The 18,974-nt window shown below is 34.0% G+C and overlaps 1 protein-coding gene across 10 annotated transcripts in view; it reads right to left on the bottom strand.

Moving 5' to 3' along the window:
* LOC5571867 (E3 ubiquitin-protein ligase MARCH6) overlaps positions 1-18,512 on the bottom strand; it is a 36,160-nt gene extending 17,648 nt beyond the window's left edge. The window contains exons 1-3 of one of the 10 annotated variants that reach the window (XM_021840705.1): positions 18,308-18,493; positions 18,050-18,139; positions 1,094-2,010 (exon numbers count right to left, since the gene is read on the bottom strand). In XM_021840705.1, coding sequence (XP_021696397.1) covers positions 1,094-1,804 — 711 coding nt within the window. In that variant the 5' untranslated portion in view covers positions 1,805-2,010; positions 18,050-18,139; positions 18,308-18,493. Of the gene's footprint in view, positions 1-1,093; positions 2,011-18,049 lie in introns of all 10 variants that reach the window. The other 9 variants (XM_021840711.1, XM_021840706.1, XM_021840708.1 and 6 more) reach the window with 9 other exon arrangements.
* Between the last annotated feature and the right edge of the window lie 462 nt (positions 18,513-18,974).

Raw genomic sequence — 18,974 nt, 5'->3', positions numbered from 1 at the left:
CCAATGTCAGGTAGTAAGTTTCCTAACTTACTTAAAAAAATCAGGATAATCATTTGAGTAGCCATTAAGGGGGCAGGATCCGTCATTGATTTCCGAATTTTCAAAAGCAGTTTTTTCGTTCAAAATCCAGAAAATTTACAGGAAAATGTGTTCACTGTATTCTATTCTACAACTGTAACACAGTGAACACATTTTCATCGAATAATTTTTAGTTTTGAACATAAAAACTGCTTTTGAACGATGATGGAGCGTTGAACGTTAAGAAATTGTAAGTTGTAAAATAGGGTGCTGGGTCATAATACTTAAGCACAAGCATTAATGGCCGTACAATTTGTAGTTGTTAAACCGTGATTAATCGGAACAATCGAAATAATACAGGGAATCGACAGATGTAGCTTGACTCAAGCTGCTTGGAGTAGCATAGCATATTCAATGTACAATTAATGTCAATAACTGCGCCGGTCACGTCCTTACGGTCATCGAGTAAGGAAAGGAATGTTAGTGTGACGTCCATTGCTACTAGAGACCGAGATAACCTCTGCATCTCCACGGTTTCCACAGGAAGGTGTTTTGTCCGTGGAAGGGTTCTACATGATCAGGATTCACCTTGGTAAGTGATACGATCTATGTAGCCTCAATTTAAAATGTTATCTATCAGTGCGTTGACATTTTTAATGTCGAACTGTTCAAAGGTCATTTTTAGTAATTGCGAAAAATAGATAAAAGAATATATACATGTATCTATTTTTTTATCAAACAGGAATAAGGGTTTATGTCGACACTTATAGTGACGAATCATCCATAGTTTGTTTAACAATTAAATAAATGTAACATTGCCCCGATACAAAATTGTGCTATCACAAGCATGAAACGAGCTCACCAGTTGGTAATTCTAGACTGAAGTTACAATCTTGGCAACAACACGCAAAAGCTTGGGTATAAAATCACTCCGATGACGCTCGAAACGAATTATTAGGCTTGAGCAAAGCACTGCACAGCAAAACGTGGAGCCGAAAAACAGCTTCTGAAGCTATAGAAGGATTCTAATCTATAAATATCGTTCAAAATAACTGTGTAAAAATTCCATTTTTACCTGATTCTGTAGATTGACCAGATTGTTATCCACGAAATTGTTGTTATTGTTGTTGTTGTGCTCTTCTTCGTTATTGTTATCATCATTATTATTATTGTTGTTACCATCGTTCGCTTCCGGCCCGTTATTCTCCGGTATGGGTCGTTCCTCGTTTGGATCCGGTTGCACAACCGGCGGAGGATCATCCCGCTCCAACCAATCCGGTCCTCCGCCGTGTATAATCTGTTCCCTCAGCCAAACCAACCCGACGAAGGTGAACAAGGTACACGTGGCCACGAAACATCCCCGGAACACGTCGATGGCAATATTCTCCGTCGAGAACATATCGATCGGCAGGGTGAGTAGCATATCGATCGAGCCGGAAAAAAGAAACCGATACGTCCGGTATGCCGTCAGGGGAACCACGCCAAGCCAAGCAATGGCCACCATGCTGTAGTGGACCCAGTAGTTAACGGCCGTCCCGATCGAACTGAGCAATCCTCCGGCCACGTACTTTAGGGGCAGCACCCGCGGCATATCCGGCGAATAGATGGGCGTAAACGAGAACCGATGGCCGCACAGTTCGCAGTATTCCTTCCGGGAGTAGCGCATCCATTGCATCAGACAGTCCTGGTGGATCCACTTGATGCTTCCGGTGCAGATGCAGGGATGGAACAGTGGCCGATCGGATTGCGCCTCGCAGCGGCAAACCCGACAGATGTCGCCCTCCATGATCTTGCTTGGTGGTGGTGCTGTTAAGGAATCTTCAACTATTTTTTTCGTTTGGTCACTCACTTATTCACTTGCTGGCCTTCTTTCAGCTGACGACGACGATTTTCCTTGCTCTGGCTGAGCAAAGCAGGAAGTGACATTCTCCTTCCCGCGGCGACTTTGATAAGTGTTAGAAGCGCTTCGAAACCGGATTCTCTACTACAGGGCTGGTAGCGAATAAGTATATTGAAAATAAAGGAACTTTAGACTTTACTACAATAAAAAAACGACCAGAAAGGGACCAAGAAAACAGAATTGCTGTCAAGAAAGAAACCTTCTCTCAATGCTATTATAAATTCAACTAATATTCTGAATCTTATTGAGTAGATGAAAAACCGAATTTAGTACTGTACCATTCGATTCCACTAGAGTTTGTATCTTTTGACAGATACGCGTATTTCGACCTCAATTGTAAGGCCGTCTTCAGTGTCAGTGGTATGGGGCTCTGCACTGCTTTGATTTTGTATGGGATTTTGGCGTTTACTGGCCTTGTTGTTTACTAATTTCATGGAGGAGTGATAGACAAGGAATGATTTTTGTGCAGAACCCCATTCAAAAAAGTTGAAATTTAGCGTGACATAATTTGTGTACCATCCCTAACGAATGCTGTCCAGTACTGGGGGACTCAACCTACATTTATTGATTTTAACGGCCTTTTTAAGGAATTCCCCATGACATTAGTTCAGACTCCAGAGATTCCTCCTAGTCCAGCAGAACTTATTTGAGAAATTTCCCAGGGATGTTGGTAGGGAATCGTCAAGGACATATTAAAAATATTTGTTTGGAGAAATCCCCTGAAAAAAAATTGAAAATTATTGCTAAACCAAGGGAAGCTAAATCAAATAATTAGTTGTCTCTGAAATAATAAACCCTACAAGATTTTCCAGGGTATTCCTTAAAAGCATAGAATTTTTTTTTTATGAAACATTTGTAGAAATGGTCGAAACAATTGCTGTAGTATTTACTGGTGTGATACCTCCAATAAAATCATGAGGAATCCATGAATATTTTGCTTGAAAAATTACTCGAGTATTGTTTAGAAAAAAAAAAAAACTAGCAGTTATTGTGGATGTGGAATACAAACTCTAGTGGAATTAAAAGGTATAGTACTAAATTCGGTTTTTTCATCTACTTATAGGTATTCTACTAAACAGCTCGAAGATTTAGTATTAAATATATTTCCTCGTATAATCTTTAGAGGAATTTACTGAGCATTTTCGAGGAATAAAATTGAATGAATTCTTGAAGACATCCATAAGGAAATGCCTGGAAAGATAACCGTAGAAATTGGCGTAGGAAATCTTTTTGATTTTCCTCAAAAAAAAAAAAATAAATAAACGAAATCATTCAAAAATTAGGAATGATTATTTGTGGATTTTCTTGTAAGAACTCCTGTAGGAATCTTTGGAAGATATCATATGAGGAAATTAGTGGAAGAACAAGTCAAAAAATATCTAGAAAAAACCCTGATAATAGCCTCTGGAAAAATTTCCACGATAATCCTTGTGGAAATTACAGGAAGTAAAACAGTTGTAGGATTTCCTGGAGCAAACTCTGAAAAAATGCTCTAAGTATTTTTAAACAGAGCTAATTGCAATCGAATACTTTTACAATAAACAAGTTCCTGGACCTGATGCTTGAAAAAAGAGAACGAATAAGAAGCAAAATAATAAAAGAACCAAAAAACAAATAATCCAAACAAGAAGCAAAATAATGAAAAGATGAAAAACACAAATAATCCAAACAAGAATCAGGAGTTTTTGGATGATTCAAGTATTTGTTCAAAGTTTGCTTGAGATATTACACCGAAGCTTTCAGCAGAAATGTTTTACAGTCATCTCTCCCTTACTCGATATTGAAGGGACCATCGAGTTAGGGAGGTATCGAGTTACAGAACACAAAACCAATGCAACTGCGATCCAAGGGACCATCGAGTTAGCCATGAAAACCAACTTTTACTATGGTTCTCTAACTCGATATCGAGATACGGAATATCGAGTAAGGGAGAGTTAACTGTATTTGTTTTTTTTTTACGTTCAAGGAATTCCTTAATAAATTTAGTTCAACACACCATCAAGATTTTTACCTGTTTTTTTTTTCAGGAAACTCCAGAAATCGAGAGACTTTAACATAACTATTATCAGGAATTCTTGCAAATACCTTTCTCAAATTTCTCTAGAAAATATCCTCCATTGTTTTCGCCAGAATTTTCGTTTAGGACATTTTCAACGACTTAACACTCCGGCGGCTGTGACCCAAAATCAGTAGGAACGGTATTTTCAACTCGCTATATCTCAGTGAGTTTTCATTCGATTTCTAATCTTTTTTCACGTATCAATTTTCCCAGGTATCAAGATTACTGCAAAATGTTGAGAACTCAAATTTGTACAGTATTATAATCTTGAGAACTGAAAAACCCGAGGCAAGTCTTAAAAAAATGCTGTTTTTTGCAAATAACTTTCTTTTTATCGCGAAGATCTACACATATTTTTTGCTTAAAATGAGCACAATCTTATAAGATATTAGAATTTGAAAACTTTTTGGTAATTTATCTTGAAAAGAACCACACAATCTTCACAAATTTACGTATAATACAGATAAAATGCTTATTTTGTTTGTAACTTGAAATTTATCGCGATGACCAATACATATTATCACCTTTAAATGTACATATGTATATAGTGAACAACTTTGCTAAACGATGTTGTAAGTTTAACTTTCAAGAAACTACAAAATTTTCACTAAAATACGTATAATACAAAGAAAATACTCATATTTGTTTGTAACTTGAAATTTCTCGAGATGACCAATACATATTATCACCTTCAAGTGTACATATGTATTTGGTGAGCAACTTTCCAGAACAATGTTGTAAGTTTAACTTTCAAGAAACTACAAAATTTTCACTAAAATACGTATAAAACAGAGAAAATGCTCATATTTGTTTGTAACTTGAAATTCCTCGTGATAACCAATACATATTATCACTTTCAAATGTACACATGTATATAGTGAACAACTTTGCAGAACAATGTTGTAAGTTTAACTTTTAAGACACTACAAAATTTTCCTAAAAATACGTATAATACAAAGAAAATACACATTTTTGTTTGTAACTTGAAATTTCTCGAGATGACGAATACATGTTATCACCTTTAAATGTACATATGTATATAGTGAACAACTTTGCTGAACAATGTTGTAAGTTTATCTCTCAAGAAACTACAAAATATTCCCAAAAATACGTATAATACAGAGAAAATGCTCATATTTGTTTGTAACTTGAAATTTCTCGAGATGACCAATACATATTATCACCTTCAAATGTACACATGTATTTATTTAGCAACTTTTCAGAACAATGTTGTAAGTTTAACTTTCAAGAAACTACAAAATTTTCCTGAAAATACGTATAATACAAAAAAATACTCATTTTTGTTTGTAACTTGAAATTTGTCGCGATGACCAATATATATTATCACCTTCAAATGTACATATGTATTTAGTTAACAACTTTTCAGAACAAATTTCATGAAACTACCAAATTTTCCTAAAAATACGTGTACTAAAGAAAAAATATTATTTTTGTTCGTCACTTGAAGGTTTTCGCGATGACCAATACATATTATACATTTCTAATGTACATGTGTATTTAGTGAACAACTTTGCTGAAAAATATTGTAAATTTAACATTCAAGAAACTACATTTTTTTTCCAAAAATGCGTATAATACAGAAAAAAAATTCTTGTTTGTATCTTGAAATTTCTCCATAATATGACCAATCCATATTATCATTTTCAAATAAACATATGTATTTAGTGAACAACTTTCCAGAACAATGTTGTAAGTTTAATTTCCAACAAACTACCAATTTTTCCTGAAAATACGAGTACTAAAGAAAAAATATTTTTTTGTTCGTAACTTAAAGTTTTTCGCGATGACCAATACATATTATACATTTCTAATGTACATGTGTATTTAGTGAACAACTTTGCTGAAAAATATTGTAAATTTAACATTCAAGAAACTAAATGCGTTAAACACATAAAAAAAATCTTGTTTGTAACTTGAAATTTCTCGCGATAACCAATACATATTATCACCTTCAAAGGTACATATGTATTTGATGAACAACATTCAAGAACAATGTTGTAAGTTTGGAACTCAAGAAACTACAAAAATACGTATTATACAGAAAAAATACATATTTTTGTTTGTAACTTGAAATTTTCCGCGATGACCAATCCATATTATCACTTTCAAATGTATATACAGTATTTAATGAACAACTTTCAAGAACAATGTTGTAAATTTAACATTCAAGAAACAGCAGATTTTTCCCAAAAATACGTATATACAGGAAAAATACTCATATATGTTTGAAACTTGAAATTTCACGCGATGACCAAATCATATTATCACTTTCAAATATACATATGTATTTAGTGAGCAACTTTCCGGAACAATGTTGTAAGTTTAACATTCAAAAGACTACAAAGTTTTCACTTAAGTGTGTAAGATACAGAAAAAATACTAATATTGGTTGTAACTTGAAATTTCTCGAGATGACCAATCCATATTATTACCTTCAAGTGTACATATGGTTTGGTGAGCAATTTTCCAGAACAATCTTGTAATTTTAACATTCAAGATACTACAATTTTTTCCCAAAAAATTCGTATAATACAAAAAAGCATACTCATTTTTGTTTGTAACATGAAATTTCTCGCAACCTCCACATATTATCAAATTTTAATGTACATATGTTTGAAGTGTATGTATTCAGCGATATCAAGATACGAAATATTGAGCAAGGGAGTAATGACTTGAACTTGTATGGTCATCGCGAGAAATTATAAGTTATAAACACAACACATTTTTTCTCTGTATTATACGTAGTCTTAAAACAATATTGATTTTTTTTTGAAAGTTATTCACACAACATATGTATCGGCCTCCAAAAAAAAAATGTTTCATTCCAGAATATTTTTTCAGTATTTCACGTAGTTTTGGAAAAATATTGCAGTTTCTTGGAAGTTAAAATAACATCAATGTTATTGAAAGTCTTTTACGACATACCAATGTATTTTTGGAAAGTTTTTATCACACACCAATATATTTTTGAAGGTGATATTATGTGTTGATTATCGCAAGATATTTCAAATTAAAATTAAAATTTAAAATTTAAAGTCACATTGAAGAAATGTATATTTATATTATACGTAGATATTAAAGATAATATTTTAGTTTAATGATAGGTAAATTGACAACATTGTTTGAACAATAGTTCACTAAATACATATGGAGTTAATTATATGTATTGGTTATCGCGATTCAAGTTACTGTAAAGAAGAGTATTTTTTTCTGTTTCGTACGTATTTATGGAAAAATATAGTAGTTTCTTAAGAATCAAACTAACAACATTGCTCTAGAAAGTTTTTCACTCACAACATATGAACATATAAAGTTTATGATATGTATTAATTATTGTGAGAAACTTCAAGTTACAAGCCAGGGAGAGTATTTTTTCTGTATTATACGTATTTTTGAAAAAAAAAATCTTCAGGGTTTAACTTGCAGCATTCATAAAAGTTAACTAAATGCGTAAGTACATTTCTCTATAAATTTCTCTATAAATTATGATCTCGCTTTACAAGCCATTCGTAACCAAATGAGTAGCTTGTAATCACTAAGCAAACAAATGGATTTACACGCTATTCAATAATGTTACGATGAAGAGAAGATCATCCTCTATCTCTCAGTGGTAATAGTTGCTCGTTCATTTGCTTAGAAACAAGGAGCTACACACTCGATTACCATTGGTTTTTGGGGCGAGATCACAAGTCTACGAGATTTTAAGGTTATAACATGCATTGGTCAAGAAATTGGGCTAGACATTTGAAGTTGCAAATAAAGAGGGTATTGTTTTGATATTATAGTTTTTTTTTAGGAAAAAAACTAAAAACATTGTTCTGAAGAGATGTTCACTAAATACATATACACATTTATATGTGATTTTTATTGTGAAAAAAATTGAAGTAATAAACAATATGAGTACCGTAAAACGGGGTATCTTTGATAATGCGGGTAACTTTGATAGTGCGTTACCCACTACATACTAAACCTAATATCATAATTAATTTTAATCGGTTAAGTAAAACGAATGCAAAACTAAAGAAAATTAGTATGACACTTCATGTAAGAGCTGTTTTTATTCGAATTGAGAATTTTAGAAATTGAAACGATTATAGCGTTTTCGAAACGCTCACAAACAATCACAATTTGATGTAGTTTTGAATAGTTGGTCACTTATCTTTGACAGCCTAGTTATCATAGAACTTGAATATGGTCTCAAATCTCTTAGCGAATATCATTTTCACAAACTGGGACCATTTTTGTAATCTTAGTCAGAAATTTCTATATATCGTTAAACGCCTAGAAGTTTGTAATGCCCTATAAATGTTACGTAATTCATTCAATTTTGTTCGATTATCAAGGTTACCCCAAAACAGAAAGCCGACTTTCGATTGTATGGAAAATTATATATTCATTCAAAATTAATCTTTTGGCAATCTATCAACGGCAATCGGTAGGTAGGATGCCAGTACTTGATATAAAAATATAAACTATTATTCTTTGAAACAACATGTATAAATATCCAAGTTTTCTTCGAAAAAACTATCAAAGTTACCCCGTTTTACGGTACTTTTTTCTGTATTTCTGTATTTTTGAAAAGCACATGGTACTTTTTTGAAAATGACACTCAAACATTGTTTTGGATAGTTGTTCACTACACACAGATGCAAATTTGAAGTTGTTCAAATCGAGAAATTTCAAGTTACAAACAAGACGGATATTTTTTGTAGTATTAAACGTATTTTTGGAGAAATATTGTAATTTCTTGAAGGTTAAACCTACACATGTACATTTGAAAGTGATAATATGTATTGGTCATCTCGGACAATTTCAAGTTACAAACAAAATATATATATTTTTCTGTATTGTACATGTTTTTGGGAAAATATTTTGTAGTTTGAATGTTAAGTTTACAATATTGTTCTGGTAAGTTGTTCACTAAACACATATGAACATTCGAAAGTGATAATATGTATTGATCATCGCGAGACATTTCAAGTTACAAACAAAATAAGTATTTTTTCTGTATTATACGCGTTTTTAGGAAAATTTGGTCATTTTTTGAATGTTAAATTTACAACATTGTTCTGGAAAGTTGCTCACTAAACACATATGAACATTTAAAATTGATAATATGTATTGGTTATCGCGAGAAGTTTCAAGTTATAAACCAGAATGAGTGTTTTCTCTATTAGTATTATTATACGTAGTTTTGGGAAAATTTTGTAGTTTCTTGAAAGTTAAACTGTCAACACTGTTCTTGAAAGTTGTTCACTCAATACATGTTTACATTTGAAAGTGATATAGTATATAAATCATCGCGAGAAATTTAAAGTTACAATCAATATTAGTATTTTTTCTGTATTGTACGTATTTTAGTGAAAATGTTGTGGTTTCTTGAATGTTAAATTTAAAACATTGTTCTGGAGAGCTGCTCACTAAATAAAAATGTGCATTTAAAGGTGACATCGAGGGAAATTTCAAGTAACAAACAATATCAGTATTTTTTCTGTATTATACGTATTCTGGGAAAATTTTTAGTTTCTTGAATGTTAAATTTACAACATTGTTCTGGAAAGTTGTTCACTAAATACATGTTTACATTGGAAAGTGATAATATGTATTGGTCAACTTGAGAAATTTCAAGTTACAAACAAAGTAAGTATTTTTTCTGTATTATACGTAGTTTTGGGAAAATCTTGTAGTTTCTTGAATGTTGAATTTACAACATTGTTCTGGAAAGTTTATCACTAGATAAAAATGTACATTTAAAGGTGATAATTTGTATTAGTCTTAGCGGAAAATTTCAAGTTACAAACAAAATAAGTATTTTTTTCTGTATTATACATATTTTTAGGAATTTTTTTAGTTTCTTGAATGTTAAGTTTACAACATTGTTCTGGAAAGTTGTTAAGTTGTTCACTAAATACATATGTACATTTGAAGGTGATAACATCCCGCATAGAAAAATACAATTCGCCTTATGTTGAAAACAGTATTTTAATCCTAACTGATACGGTTAAAATATCTCAAACAGTGCCTTTTCTATTGAACAATTTGAAGCATAGAGCAGTAAACTGTTAAAGATGGTTTATGTAATTCATACCAAACAGTGACAGTTTATTACAGTGTGCAGAAAAAGTCAAACATTACAGAAGTTAGAAATTTTTAGAAATGGTAAAAGTTTAACTTAACCATTTTTCGAATGGTATGCGTTTCGATTTTCACAACACACTGACACATGTGCATTCTACTATTCAAAACTAATTCTTTACAGTTTGACAAACAGTTTTATGCGTTGGTTTTGTGAACGATATTCTTCAAAATTTCCATGCTTTAACCGCATTTGCGTGTGATTTGTTCCGTTTGTTTATTTTGTGAAAACGCGAGTGGAAAAAAAATTAAAAAAAATCCTTCAAAACAAAGTGCAGCAGCCGGTACAACACCGAAGGAAGCTGCCGCTGTTTCTGATAGGCAGCCGACATTCAGCTACTTAGTATAGCCGGGCAAGTGGTAGCCCTCGTCCAGCACTGCAGTTTTGTCTTCATCGATCCAACAGCGTTGAAATCTCTCCAGTAGGTTCCGTTCCCAGTATCCGCCGGATGAATTCGATCGTAATCTGTTGGCAGGTATTTTCTACATTATTTTATACCGAGAAAATCCTCGAAATGTTTGTTTTACTCAGGTTGAAAGCGGTGCCCATAAGCTGACTTCGTATCATCGGCCAATAGTCTGCAGATTTTCCCGCAGCATCAAACGAGAGCAGACATTTTTTTCGAGCAACTTTAGGCAAACCTACTTCCAAGGAGCCAACATTCCAAGATGCTATCGATGGCGGTGCTGGCATTTTTTGATCCGGATAATGAGGAATCACCTATCCCTGTTTAACGTCGAAGTTCGGACAAGCCTCTTTTTCCGCTGCAGTTATCTGATCCAAAAACGTGCTGATGTATACATATGATTTAGATTATTGCGACAAAGTAATTAAAATACATTATAATGTATATATGCGTTTTTTCATTAAGTTCTAAACATATCAGAATGGAACAGTAAAGGGTGAAATTACAATAACTTACTGTAAACCAACAGTAACACATATATTGTTTGGTTTATTCTAACTTTATTGTTCAACTATTCTCAAACAGTTTGCTTTACAGTGCATGTGAGAAAAAAAGGATAATATATAGACCATTACGCAAATGTACACGTAAAATTTTGTTCGGGAAAATCGCCATTTTCAAATGGTTACATAACTTAACCGCCTATTTCCCATACTGTTATTTTCCAATTTACCATTTCCAGACTGTGAAAATAGTTTGATGTACTGTAGCCTTATTGTTAATTTGTCTATTTTGCGGAATTGTTTAGCTATTGTCGCAAATTGTTGTGGATGGTCTGGGAAACAGAGAGAGTATAGTTCATATTTATGCGGGTATGTATTGATCATCGCGAAAAATTTCAAGTTACAAACCAGAATGAGTATTTTCTCTGTATTATACGTAGTTTTGGGAGAGTTTTGTAGTTCCTTGAAAGTTAAACTTACAACATTGTTCTAGAAAGTTGTTTACTAAAAACATGTTTACATTTGAAAATGGTAATATGTATGAATCATCGCGAGAAATTTCAAGTTACAAACAATATCAGATTTTTTTCTGAATTATACGTATTTTTGGGAAAATTTTGTAGTTTCTTGAATGTTAAGTTTACAACATTGTTCTGGAAAGTTGTTCACTAAACACATTTGTACATTTGAAGGTGATAACATGTATTGATAATCCCGAGAAATTTCAAGTTACAAACAATATCAGTATTTTTTCTATATTATACGTATTTTAGTGAAATTTTTGTAGTGTCTTAAATGTTCAACTTCCAACATTGTTCTGGAAAGTTGATCAATAAGTAAAAATGTACATTTAAAGGTGATAACATGTCTTGGTAATAGCGGGAAATTTCAAGTTACAAACAATATCAGTATTTGTTCTGTATTATATGTATTTTAGTGAAAATTTTGTAGTTTCTTGAAGGATAAACTTACAACATTGTTCAGCAAAGTTGTTCACTATTTGCATATGTATATTTAAAGGTGATAACATGTACTGGTCATTTCGAGAAATTTCAAGTTACACACAAAAATGTGTATTTTCTTTGTATTATACGTATTTTTGGGAAAATTTTGTAGTGTCTTGAAAGTTAAACTTACAACATTGTTCTGGAAAGTTGCTCACTAAATACATATGTACATTTGAAGGTGATAATATGTATTGGTCATCGCGAGAAATTTCAAGTTACAAACAAAAATGAGTATTTTCTTTGTATTATACGTAGTTTTGGGAAAATTTTGTAGTGTCTTGAAAGTTAAACTTACAACATTGTTCTGCAAAGTTGCTCTTATATACATATGTACATTTGAAAGTAATAATATGTATTGGTTATCACGAGAAATTTCAAGTTACAAACAAAAATGTGTATTTTCTTTGAATTATACGTACCGTGTACGCACCTAACTTTGCGCAGCTCCAAACTTTGCGCATTTTTAACAAGCATGAAAAAATGTTAATTTATCAATGATTTTTTCAACAATTCTGTTTCAGTAACATGTTCGTTTATGTGAAATAAGTATTTGACATACATTTGTTTACTAAGAAACCCTCGTTAATGTTTGTAAATAATCAAAAAACCTTGACGTTACTCGTATAAATCTCAACTTTTACACCGTCTTAACACAAGCGCTAAGAAGTGGCTCTGCCAAAAATCAACATTTTTCTGAACAAAACTGTGTTGTGAGAAGTATATTTGCGGTATATTTGCAAAAAGGTAATATTCTATTAATTCCATTAATTTTCCAGACAATATGTCGATTTTTTATTTTGAAAAAAGCGATGCGCAATGTTAGGACCCACTTTTTACATAAGGGTCTTAATTTTTGCGCACTTCTAGCAATTCAAAATGGCACGTAAATACATGTACGTCATTGCAAATGATAAAAGCTGTCGGTCTAACCAGGAATGGTCACTCAATCCATAAGGCAGCGGCTACATATAATATTCCTGAAAGTACCTTTTGTATGAAGCTGAAGGCATAGTGTGCATCGAAAAATCTCGAAATACCCTACTGAATACTGTATTGACGCAGGAGGAGACTTTTACTGTAAACTTGGATAATTGATAGCGGTTGGCTTCTCAGTGGATAGACAATGATTCACTTTCCAGTTGTCTAGCAAAAAAACCCGCTCAATTATGGAATATCCGGTACGTACGGCAACAAAAAATAATGAATCCCTAGTGATCAACGATACATCTCCCGTACTAATTGATGCTTTCCATTAATTCGATTTCAGTGGAAAGCTTGAATATACTAATGGACAGCATTGCAAACGAGAAAACTCTCGAGCATAGTTCGGCTGAGCTTCAGTTGAAGCACATAACTGCTTATTAAGACTCGTCAAGTTCATCTGGAAATCCTCCATTTCCAGCTGCCAACATGTACAACAGAGAAGATTTGCTTTAAAAAAAGCTCATATTAGTTGTACCCTTTTTGTTTAATACAAAAGCAATAAAAAAGTAATATTATTTGGAGCTAACGAGCATTTTTAAGGCATGCGCAAAGTTAGGCACATCATGCGCAAAGTTAGGAACAATTCAGATTTTGTGCGCAATGTTAGGCACAAAATGTTGTATCACCTTTTGCATTTTTTTAATTTTTTATGAATTATTTTTATTCTTTTTAAATCATGTGTTCTACTGAAGGGTTAAATGCCTATCTTTGGCAGAAATTTGAATAAGAATATACATATTTTATCCTTATTTGAAGCAAAAATAGGATGATAATTTCTTAACTGCGCAAAGTTTGGTGCGTACACGGTAGTTTTGGGAAAATTTTGTAGTCTTTTGAAAGTTTAAATAACAAAATTTTTCTGCAAAGTTGCTCACTAAATACATATGTACATTTGAAGGTGAGAATATGTATTGATCATCGCGAGAAATTTCAAGTTACAAACAAATATGAGCATTTTCTCTGTATTATACGTATTTTAGTGAAAATTTTGTAGTGTCTTGAAAGTTAAACTTACAACATTGTTCTGAAAAGTTGTTCATTATATACATATGTACATTTGAAAGTGATAATATGTATTGGTTATCACGAGAAATTTCAAGTTACAAACAAAAATGAGCATTTTCTCTGTTTTATACGTATTTTAGTGAAAATTTTGTAGTGTCTTGAAAGTTAAACTTACAAAAATGTTCTGGAAAGTTGCTCACTAAATACATATGTACACTTGAAGGTGATAATATGTATTGGTCATCGCGAGAAATTTCAAGTTACAAACAAAATAAGCATTTTATCTGTATTATACGTAAATTTGTGAAGATTGTGTGGTTCTTTTCAAGATAAATTACCAAAAAGTTTTCAAATTCTAATATCTTATAAGATTGTGCTCATTTTAAGCAAAAAATATGTGTAGATCTTCGCGATAAAAAGAAAGTTATTTGCAAAAAACAGCATTTTTTTAAGACTTGCCTCGGGTTTTTCAGTTCTCAAGATTATAATACTGTACAAATTTGAGTTCTCAACATTTTGCAGTAATCTTGATACCTGGGAAAATTGATACGTGAAAAAAGATTAGAAATCGAATGAAAACTCACTGAGATATAGCGAGTTGAAAATACCGTTCCTACTAATTTTGGGTCACAGCACTTCGTGTAAGTGAAAGTAGTCATAGCTGCCGGAGTGTTAAGCAATAGTTTCTCCAGAGATGCCTCCACTGTCTTAGAATTTCCTCCAAAAATGTAATTAAGGTTCATAGACCTTTTACTCCAAACATTCCTCCTAAGATTTCTTCAAGAAGATCTGCAAAAATTGTTTGAAAAACTTTCTCGATGAAGTTATCTATTATCAAAGAATTCTCGCGTAACTTTTCAAAACGTCCTAAGTAACAAATGTAAACAAATCGAGATTATCATTGCAAATCATTTGCGTTGCACCACTTAGCAGCACACTAGAACACTCGTTCTGATATATTAACAACAAATTAATCTATTCAAAGCTTAACAAAATGACCAATGTTCAAAACTGCATCGCTTTTAATCAATTGTTACATTGGACCTTTGATCAAAGAACCAACCACATGTCCTATGTAACATTTATGAATAAACACGATTCTAATGTTACATTGGACATTCCTGAATAAAGCTTTGGAATGGAGTTTAAAAGGTAGAATGATTTGAAGAAGCGTGTCTGAGACACTACTTAGATGCATAGAATGCCATAATAACTGAATCATTTCAGTCGATATTTTCAGAGTCGCACTGCCTCGCAAAATGAAAAACGCTCAAGTGACAAAAAGAGAATGAGTTACACAAAACTGTATTTTGGTCTTTTTGCCAAACCATGTTTTACCGTTTCGCTGGATTGGATCAGCTGCAACATCTCTTTTCATATTATTAGCGCATTGCGTGCATATAGGGGAATGATATTGAGCACAAGATTGCGCATCATGATGTCATTGCATCAATCTGATTCAGATGCATGGTCGATCAAGCATATAAATATGCTTCCCGGCAGCAACACGAGCAACGTACATGCGCGACTTGCTCACATATATTTACAGAGCGATCAATCACCGAAGAGAGGAGAAGCTGTATGTATTTGTTAGACGTGGGCTCCTTTCTCGAGTTCCTACAACAAGATGGACGGCGTCGTCATCGTTATCATTCCCCACCGCAATTTTTTGTTTGAACCGACGGCTGGTGCTGATTGCAACACAGCCGTCACCGCCACCACGTCATGCAGTGGGAAACTCTCACATGATCATGTGGGCGAAACCGTCATAAAAACGGCGGGAAAAATGAGGGAGAATCAGTGAGAGAGCAAAATGTCCTACATACAGCTTAACGTTTCCCCTCCTTCTGTTGTTACATAGGACACATAGACGGATGGAAAGAAGTGACGTCGTGGGATTGAATGAATCAAAACAAAGCACAGCTGGTGTCTCCGATTAGCACACCGCAACAAAATGTCGATTATCAGCGAATCGAGTGCATTTAGGGAAATGATATTCAGCATCATGATCTTATTGTATCAATCCGATTCAGATCCATGGTCGATGAATCATATACATATGCTTCACGGCAGCAACACGAGCAACGTGCATGCGCGACTTGCGCACATATATTTGCAGAGCAATCATTCACCGAAGAGCGGAGAAGCTGTATGTATTTGTTTGGCATTGGTTTCCTACAACACAATCGACGGCGCCGTCATCGTCATCATTTCCCACCGCTATTTCTTGTTTGCGCCGACGGCTGGTGCCGAATGCAACACAGTTGTCACCACCCGTCGTGCAGTGCGTAACTCACACACGAACAAGTGTGGGCGAAACCAGCATTGAAACGGGGGGAATATTGAGAGAGAAACAGTGAGAAAGCAAAAAGTCCCAAATACAGCTCAACGTTTCCCCTCCTTCTGTTGTTACATAGGACACATAGACGGGGGGAAAAAGTGACGGCGTGGCATTGAATGAATCAAATTGTTGTTGTTAGTGAGAGACTTTAACCCGAAGGTCATTCGTCTCTTCTTCAAATGAATAAAAACAAAGCACAGCTGGTGCCTGCGATTATCACACCGCAACAAAATGAGCAGTTCAACTTGAATGTTGAAGCAGTTCAACGCACGTGGATACAAAATGAAATAAAATATGATTGTTGTGTGCTCAAATCAAAATATCCGATGTTACTATAACTGAAACAAAATGACAGAAATGAATGTCCAATGTAACAATTGTTGAAACAGAACGACCTATGTGATTTATCCTATGTACATATTTTTGGTCAAAACGTCCTATCTGATGTTTTTATAGATTTCAGTGTAATTTCCAAATAAATTGACAAAATTTCATTTCATACGTTGAACTCTATTACACTGCTTCCCTCTACAAGCAACACAGTGGGGAAAAATTGTTTCATTTTGATACAGTTTCAAAATATATTTTCACAACCTTCAAGCTCGATTTACTCGAAATGTGTGAATTGTTAGATAGGCCGTTTTGAAAAGTTACGCGAGAATTTATCTATTCATATTACGCTTGATTTCTAATCATTGCTTTATCATTCCAGTTTCTGAATTGCAAGTAATTTACGTTTTTCGTTATTTTCCAACTAGAAACTGCATGTTCGAAAGGTTGTTGTCTGTACTTTTTGCCGCTGACCTCAACTGCTAGCATTTTAGAACGAAGTATTCAAAATCAATGAAACAGTCAGTCAAGTCATCGTGCAAAAGTTTGGGTTCACCTCTCAGTATGATGCAAATCGTGCAAAAGTTTGCGTTTTGGGTTAACTCTTTGCCTTTCAAATGCGGCTTAGAGAGTTTAAATTGGACGTGTAATTACAGAGATATGGACTGAACACTTGCATGTTTTTTAGGGGGTGAACCCAAACTTATGCACGGGAGTGTACATTTCTGGATGAACTCAAAGTTGAATCCCTGGTCGAATTTACTGAGGAATTCCTGAAAGAGTTGTCGATAGATTTATTGGAAGATTATTATTATTATTATTGTCTTTATTAAAGAGACTTTCAGCCCTTGGCTGGCTCGTCTCTATCTTTACTGGAAGAATTTTAGAGCAATTCCTCCAATTCCAAGGAATGGCTGGAGAAATAATCGAACAAATCGACGTAGGAACTCCTGGAGGAGTTCCTGAAAAATCCGTTAACGGTCGGTTCAGGATTTTTTTCGTAATGGAAATTTCCTTGACTTCCCTGGGCATAGAGTATCATCGTACCTGCCAACCGATATACGAATGCGAAAATGGCAACTTTGGCAAAGAAACCTCTCAGTTAATAACTGTGGAAGTGCTCATAAGCAGACTAAGGCGAGAAGCAGGCTCTGTCCCAGTGAAGACGTAATGCCAAGAAGAAGATATTCCTAATCTACGAAAATAGCGACTTTATAGACAATTTTGTTTAAAAAAGATACTTTAGAGACCTTTCATTTGAAATAGACTTTTTAAAGATTTGCTTCAAAATAGAAACCGTCTGTAAAAAAAGAGATCCGCTACCAGCCCTGGTCACTACCTAATAAAAATATTCTTCGCTGCTTTCAAAACACAATATTAAAAATTCCAATACGTGACTCGTCCTCGACGGCAAACTCGATCGCAGCTCCTAAACCGAATTCACAATTTTTTTATTCCGTCACTTCTTTCCCCTTCCCAGACACTATATTTTCAAGCACTTCCAATCTGCATTAGCCGTCCTTGACGTTTGGAAGATGAACTAAATTGGGAACCACAAATTCGTCACAAATCACCACTCGAAACAGCGAATTTTCACCTCGTTCACAATCACCGATCCCTTCGCAAACACCGGATACCGAAATCGGACCGTTTTGGGCGCCCGTAACTCCGAATCAGGCGGATTATTTTCCGGGAAATAAATATTTTCACCTGCGCGATTTTCTTCGTATGAGACGAGCGATCAAAGTGCTGCTGGCTGTCGAAATTTTTGCTGCTGCTTCTTCGCTTGCGTTGTTGCGCGTTCGTTTTTTTTTTGTTTGCGGACACGACGTGACAGCGGAAAACATCGCACGGAGAGGTGTAACGAACGAGGGGCATGACGATGTGGATTTTGATAGGTGCGAGGAAAAGAACTCTCGTTGCATTTCCAGCTTAAAGCTCAAGAATCCATCATTCAATCATCAGCAATCATCAAAAACGAAAAACCAGTTTTTTCGTTCAAATTTAAAGGAATTCCCATGAAAAACTATCATCGCAATCCAGATAGCAAGTGTAATGCAATGATAGATTTTCTTGAACATTGCTTAAATTTTGAGCAAAAAAACTGGTTTTGAGAATTTATAAAACGATGATGGTTATTTTCCTCTTAACTTATGATCTCACCATAAAAGCCATTGGTAATCAAGTGTGTATCTTGGTGTTACCGTATAAACAAATAGATTTACAAGTTATTCAACAATGCTACGATGAAGAGAAGAGCCTCC

This window comes from Aedes aegypti, chromosome 2 (genome assembly GCF_002204515.2).
Source record: "Aedes aegypti strain LVP_AGWG chromosome 2, AaegL5.0 Primary Assembly, whole genome shotgun sequence".
NCBI classification, from domain to species: domain Eukaryota; kingdom Metazoa; phylum Arthropoda; class Insecta; order Diptera; family Culicidae; genus Aedes; species Aedes aegypti.
The sequence above is the reverse complement of the archived record's forward strand: the minus strand, read 5'-3'. Positions and strand labels throughout refer to the sequence as shown.